Genomic DNA, 7,651 nt, shown 5'->3' with positions numbered 1-7,651 from the left:
AACCTTGAGGTGATAAAGGTGTGAATATAGACTCCCTGTCCAAATAGGGCCACAACTGGTGCACCAGGTGAACCTGGGCTAATGCCCCTCTTACCAGTGCTGAAAGGTAGTATTATAGAGTCAGCTATGAATTGAGGACGCCAAAGTTGCGGACCCTCTCTGAGGGTGTCAAAAGTTCCCCCCGACCCCTGAGGAACCCCACAAGGGAGGGACCTAGGAGTAGACTTCTGATCCCACACTAACATTGACTGCATCCAACAGAGAGATAGGAGGTAAACCACTGTAAAATAATGTCTCCCACTTTTATCCCCTCCAGTTGGCGCAGAAGAATACCATGGTCGATGGTATCAAAAGCCGCTGAGAGGTGAAGAAGCACCAGGATAGTGGATCAACCCCTATCCCAGGCCTGCCAGAGATCATCCATTAGCGCAAGCAAAGCAGTTTCTATGCTGTAGCCAGGCTTGAATCCTGACTGCTGAGGGCCCAGATAATCGACTTCATTCAAGGACCGCTGGAGCTGGAGTGACACCACCTTCTCAAAAACCTTCCCAATAAAGGGAACGTTGTAGATAGGATGATAGTTGTTAAGTACAGCTGGATCCAGGGAAGGCTTCTTGAGGAAGGGGTGCACAAGTGCCTCCTTGTAGGGAGCCCGAAAGAACCCCTTCCTCAATGAAGCATTGACAATCTCCTGGACCCAGTTCCATGTCACCTCCTTGCTGGCCGAGACACAGGTCCAATAAACAGGTGGTAGAACTCACAGCTCCAATGGCCTCGTCCACTTCATTAGGTGTTACCAGGTCAAACTCCTTTCACATAGATGGACTCAGATGGGCCTCTGTTATCTCGACTGACTCAGTGGCGCTCAGGGCGACAAGATGCATTATACGTGCATCTTGTCGCCCTGAGCGCCACTTTGTAAATCACAATGTGAGCCTTTACAAATGTTTGGTCAGATTTGGATTTACTTCTCCTCCAATGCTTCTCTAGACATTTCTTCTGGCCTTTCATCCCCCAGAGTTGCTCAGCAAACCAAAGAGATCTCCAGAGGTCTACTGCCACAGAGAGGCCGCAAAGGCGTATGTGGTTGCAAGGAAAAATATTTTTGAATACAGTGTTCCGTCAATTTTCGCAGGTTCGAACTTCGCGAAAAGTCTATACCATGGTTTTTCAAAAATATTAATAAAAAAATACTTCGTGGTTTTTTCCCTATACCATGGTTTTTCCCGCCTGATGACGTCATATGTCATCGCCAAACCTTCGTCCACCTTTAATAAATACTTTTTTTTAATAAACTTTAATAAATAAACATGGTGAGTAATAATCTAAATAGTTGCTAAGGGAATGGGAAATTGCAGTTTGGGGGTTTAAAGTGTTAAGGGAAGGCTTGTGATACTGTTCATAGCCAAAAATGGTGTATTTACTTCCACATCTCTACTTCGCGGAAATTCGACTTTCGCGGGCGGTCTCGGAACGCATCCCCCGTGAAAAACGAGGGAAGACTGTATTTGTTAAGAATGTAGTAAAGGGATTTATATTATTACTGGAATTGTGTAAGTGGAAAATAAATTTGTATTGATAGTAATAGTATGAGCAATTACATGTAATGATAAAAAACTAGAGAATAGATCATGATTGATATATGGAAAAAAGGAATAATGAAAAAAAATGAAAGATCACGTTATTGATTATTAGAATGATAGGAGTGGCTTTTTAATAATGTATATGAATATTAGAATATTAGAATTGTCTGAGTTGTATAAGTTGAATACCTGCTTATATGTGATGTAATAAAAAATACTATTGAATATTTGTTAAGAATGTAGTAAAGAAATTTATATTATTACTAGAATTGTCTAAGTAGACAAATGAGTTTGCATAAAAGTAAGAGTAGAAGCAATGAAGATTTGGAGATAATATTACATGTAAAAAAATTGTAAGTAATAATAAAAAGCTAGATAATAGATTCTGACATATATGGAAAAATGGAATAGTGAAAAAAATGGAAGATCACGTCTTTGATGGGAAAAGGGGGGAAACGGGGCTAAAATAGAGACAGAAATAAAAGGGGGGAAGAGTAAAAATTGATATTAAAATGATAGGAACTGTGGTTAAAAATGAGAAGAAGAAATACAATTGAAAGATATTAATAGACATATGTGTTGCAATTAGAAATGAAAATGAATTGTAATTATTAAGGATAATATTGTTATGATTATAAGCATGAAGAAACCCGGGAAATAAATCATTCGCAACATGAGAATATATAAAAATAAAAAACTTATTTAAAAAATTCAAATATGCCTTTAATAGCCAGTTACAAAATTAGACATCTCAGATTATACACAGAAGATGTAAATTTGAATGCCTAGTATCCAAAGATGAATGGAATGCAAATGTTAAAGAAGTAATTAGTAGGTTCATCTAACTTGCCACAACAAAAATGATTTCCATTCTCCAGCATTTATTACTGGACAATTTGAAAGATAAAGCATTTTGTTTTATCTAGGATTGTTTGTATGGTACATAAGCAATGTGTTCTATTTTGCGTTCTCTGTTTTAGCTTTCATAGATCGATTTACAGTAGTATAGGTCAAACTTGGTGACTTCAAAACATATGGACTTCAATTCCCAGAATTCCCCAGTGAGCTAGGGGGAATTCTGGGAGTTGACGTCCACACGTCATAAAGTTGCTCCAGTAATTAAACAAGAACTTATATAAAGAAGCCTAGGGCAGGCTTTAAAAATAAACTGTAGCATGAATACAGGTAGTCCTCGACTTACAACCATTAATTTAGTGACCATTCAAACTTATAATGGCAGTGAAAAAAGGGGAATTTATGACTGTTGCAGCATGCCCACAGTTAGATCAAAATTTCGGCATCTGACAAGTGGCATAATTTTAACCTAGGGGCATTTGAGACTTTCCCAGCAGGTTTCAGACAAAGTCCATGGAGGGGGAGGGGGGAAGAGCCAGATTTGCCTAGTGACCCCATGATTCACTTAAAAACTGTAGAAATTTGCTTAAAAGCTGAGACAAGAAAGGTCATCTACAGAGCAAAATGCACTTAACTAATCGGCGACAGGAATTTTGGGGCTCAATTATGGTCATAAGTTGGGGTCTATCTGTAGTTCAGCAACCTCTTTCTATTACAGGTTCACTTTGCTCCACGTTGTAACATCTTAGCCCTGTGTGGCTGCTGAGGGACATAATCCAAGCAGTAGGGCCCCCCTAAGAAGGGGCCACATTCCAAATTATATTGAAATTCAAGGCGCCCATGATTTAAGTAACACACCTCGATGTGACCTTTTCCAGATCTGGGAGTTCGGTCACACGATCCCAGCAGATCATCATCGTAACGGTTGTCTTCATCCCAGACTTGTATTCGGAGCTTGCTGGCTTCTCCGAGGCTCTGGACCCTCCCCAGATCCAAGTGGACCATCCATATCGGGTTGTTATTATTCCACACAGTGGTTGTCTGGCTCTGAATCCCATGGAAGAATACTTTGACGTAAGCGTCAGTACTCGTGGCATAGTCTCCCCAGAGATCATAGGCACGTCGAATCGTCACGGTCAGCTTGCTCTGGCCTCGCTCCCGGGCGCAGCACATGGCGTTAGTGTTGCCGTCATTATGACATATGCAGGAACAGGGATCTCGGGGGCTGCGTTGGGAGCCGGGAGGACAAGGCTGGCTGCAGTTCCTCCAAAGGGCCCTTTCTTTGATGTACTCGCTCAATGCCTGCTGCAAACAGTCCCGTTTTGGGTCGCCCTTAGGCAGCAAAATATGAATGGGCTTCAGGGAGTAAGAAAGGAGGGCAGGCATAGATTTGAGGCTTTCCATCCACTGCTTATAATTTTCAGGGTTCTCTTCCTTTGAAAAGAGCAAGTCAGTGTGTTGGTCCCCTCCGACCACCTCAGTGTGTCTCTCGTTGAAGGTCTGGTGGAAGTTTCCTTTGAAAGTCTTTTGCTTCTTCAGCTCTTCACATGCATTGTAGGCCGCACTGAGGCTCCCTTTGCCGCCCCCAATGTTGGCCGAGGCCTCGAGGGTTAGGCAGTCTTTGACTTCATCAATAGTCACGCCGTTCAAAGCTGTCTCACAGACCCGCAAGGCTGTCACATCTCTCACCCGGCCCCCCAAGTGCAGCTGATCGATGAAGTGGGTCCCATAGGTGCTGATGAGCTGCCGATATTCCAGAAGGGAGTTGGGTTTGTACCTGGCAGGAAGATTGCGAAGGGCATACTTGAAATGGTTGGAGGGAATGTATTGTCCGACACGGAAGCTGCAAAGGAAACATAAGATCACACAGGTAGGGTAACAGAACTGGTGGGCCTTGCAATCAAATCATAAAGGTTGGGATCAACAGGCAGCAGTTTTGCAGAATTGCTGAATAACTAAATCAGGGTTTTTCAACTAGGCAACTTTTAAGATATCTGGACTTCAACTCCCAGAATTCCCCAGCCAGCACACTGTCTGGGAAATTCAGGAAATTGTAGTCCATAAATCTTAAAGTTGCTTAGATTGACCGTTGAGTTAGATACTGAGATGTTCCCCATAGATGTCATCAAGGGCTGAATTGCCTAGAACAGTGGTGGTGAACCTCTTTTTGCTTGGGTGACAAAAGGGGGTGCGTGCTCACATCCATAATGCAATGCTCTCTATCCTGTGCATGTGTGTATAACCCCCCCCCCTGTGGTGCTCCCCTGCACATGTGTGCAGGCATCACTGAACCCTTTGGACTTCTGGTAGGTCCAATGGGCCGTTTTCACCATCCACAAGCTCCAGAGGCTTTCCTGAAGCATGGGTAGGGTGAAAACAGCCTCCCCTGCTCTCCAGAAGGCCAAAAATCAGCTGGGTTGCATGCTGGAGCTGATAGAGGACAACGGCTTGTGTGCCCTCAGATATGTCTCCACATATTACCACTGGCAGACGTGCCATAAGTTCACCATCAGGGTCCTAGAAGGAAAATGATTCTAGAGGATTTTCCTAACAAGCAGAGATTGCCTGGTTACAGCCAGATCCTCTGTTTAAGTGGAAAAATGGGGATTGCTGATTGGTGGGGTTATCTGACAGCTCCCTACAAAAGAGCCAGCTGTCAGACTGGCTCTCTACTGGATTTTAGTTGAGAATAAAGAGCTGTTGACAGTCTCTTCACTCACCGTTTGGCATCAGAGCTATTCTCAGCCACCAGTTGAACAACAACCAAGAAGTTCCAGTTACCTATTTCTCATGGATTGGCAATGTGGCCCAGAATAGATAGTAAGGGGATGAAGGTGTTCAAAGACTCATGTTCTGACCCACCTTCAACAGTAGAAATTCAGTGATTGACTTCGAGCCAAGTCCCTCTCTCTCCGTTGCCCCAACCACACAAAAATAGGTCTTGTACAAGGGTGGGCAGCAGCCGGTGCAATCAGGGGCTCCGTCCCAGTAGGAAATTCCGGGATACGCATGTAGCTGCGCATCCCTCACATGTGCCTGCGCACCCCTGCACTCTCGTGTGAAATTTAGCTTCTGTGAATGCGCAGCAGTGAAATCCCATGTTAGGACTTTAACTTGAGTGAGATTTCTGTGTTTTTCGGTGATTTCTTTTGCTTCTGTCAAAAATATCGCTGAAAATCGCCGAAATCTCACTCACGCAAGATTGCTGCACATGCGCAGAAGCCAAATCGTATGCTGCAATCTTCCATGCACCCGCCGGACACACATGTGCCTGTGACAGCCTCGGAGGGCACACCAGTGACGCCAAAGAAGAGCAGCCCTTCACTGGTCTTGTACCACCTTAAATAAAAGCGCGTATCAAATAAAAAATACCAGGGTTACGTGATAGTGAAGGATCTGAATTCCAATGAATCTTAGGCAAGATCTATCAAGAAACCTGTTCGAACCAAGTTTGATGGTCGTCCAGGTAAATCAGGGGTTAGGTTCTGGTTTTCTTTGCTGCTGGTTCACTCCTTGATGTGACACATGGGTGTGCAGGTGCAGTGCTGGGGAATTCTGAGAGTTGACGTCCACATTAGTAAGTTATGGTCATTTTTCATACTTACAACTGTTATTCCCATGGTCACGTGATAAAAAATGGGACATTTGTCAACTGGTTCAGTTTGTGATGGTTGCCATATTCCAGGAATCATGTGATCCCCTTTTGCAACCTTCCGACAAGCCAATTCAATAGGGTAACCAGATTCATTTAACAATTGTGCTATTAATTTAACAACCGAAGGCGTTCACTTACCAGCTGTGGAAAGAAAGGTTGTAAAATGGGGCAAAACTCACTTACACAACAGCCTCACTTAGCAAATTTGGGGCTCAGTCATGGTTGTAAATCCTACCTGTTACCTGTCAGGCAATACAAATCTAGACTTGCACACTTCCTCGTAAAGTGCCCTCAAAATATCTGGCCATACGAATGGATGATTGTAGTAAAGCCATGTAGGATTTCACAGCCATTATCCTTCACCCAGGGCTCCTTCACCTGTAATAAGAGCAGGAGACCTCATGGCTTGTAAAAGTGTATTTGTCTTGGTTGCTCTTCTGCATGGTGAAGGTCGCCACCTTGGAGTGACTTCCAGCCATCGACATCTGGACCTCCACCTCGGGTTTCACCTGTACATTGAGTCCAGCTTTCCAGTCATTTTTCACATCAGATGCCGAGTCTTGAAGCACGCCAATGCCCGAGTTTTGCTCAGAAGCGTGAACCTTCCTCTGACAACTCATTTTGGCTGTCCAGTCAACAGCCACCAAGGGAAGTCTCTGAAGAGGGCTATCTTGCAGGAAAGGATTACGGCACAGGGTGCAAGTGCCATCGGCTTTCTGCCACTGACTCAGATCCAACACCTTGGACTTCTTCTCCAGTGTGGTGATGTCAAAGCCTTCTCCAGCCATGCTGTAGCCAGGCACAAAGTATTTTTGCTCGTTGCATTCATCGGCTGTTCCGACTTGGCAATAGGGAGAGACTCCGGTCAAGAAAAGGAGGAGAAAGAGAAGCTGTAGGGTGAAGATGGACTTGGCCCTCAACATGTTTGATCCTACATGGGAAAGAAGAACAGATTGTGAATTCCAGAATCATCGATCATCGATCAATCAATCAATCATCAATCAATCATCAATCATTATTAAGCATTTAAAGTAGAGGGTCCCAATCAGATCCACTTTTACACTTGTGGAGTTCAGCTCCCAGAATTCACTGGCCAGGAGTTGAAGTCCACACATGAAGTCTTTGCCCCCCTCAGAAAGGGTCCGCAACCTGGGCATCCTCCTTGATCCGCAACTGAGATTAGAACACCATCTCTCAGCTGTGGCAAGGGGGGCGTTTGCACAAGTTTGCCTGATGCACCAGTTGCAGCCCTATTTGGACAGGAAGTCCCTTTTTACAGTCGCTCATGCCCTTATCATCTCGAGGATCGATTACCGCAATGGTCTCTACGTGGAGCTATCTTTGAAGAGCATTTGGAGACTGTAGCTTGTCCAGAACACAGCCGCGAGTGCTGTCACCTAATTTTTATTAAACTTTTTTTCCCATTTTGTATTATAATTTTCATATTTGCAACACTTCGGTATCAGTGAACCCTCGAGTTTCGCGTCCTCAAGTATCGCGAAAGGGCTATTTCGCGAGTTTTCAACCCGGAAGTAAACTCCACCATCTGCGCATGCGT

The 7,651-nt window shown here is 44.2% G+C and overlaps 1 protein-coding gene across 1 annotated transcript; it reads right to left on the bottom strand.

Annotated features, from left to right (window-relative positions):
- Positions 1 to 2,998: 2,998 nt before the first annotated feature.
- On the bottom strand, positions 2,999 to 7,016 carry LOC139152888 (perforin-1-like). Its single transcript, XM_070726254.1, has 2 exons — positions 6,472 to 7,016; positions 2,999 to 4,281 (listed from the first exon to the last, which is right to left on the bottom strand). Exons 1-2 carry the CDS (start codon positions 7,014 to 7,016, stop codon positions 3,159 to 3,161), a joined length of 1,668 nt encoding a protein of 555 aa, XP_070582355.1. The 3' UTR covers positions 2,999 to 3,158.
- Positions 7,017 to 7,651: the final 635 nt, after the last annotated feature.

Source organism: Erythrolamprus reginae, chromosome Z (genome assembly GCF_031021105.1).
Source record: "Erythrolamprus reginae isolate rEryReg1 chromosome Z, rEryReg1.hap1, whole genome shotgun sequence".
Lineage (NCBI taxonomy): Eukaryota > Metazoa > Chordata > Lepidosauria > Squamata > Dipsadidae > Erythrolamprus > Erythrolamprus reginae.
The sequence above is the reverse complement of the archived record's forward strand: the minus strand, read 5'-3'. Positions and strand labels throughout refer to the sequence as shown.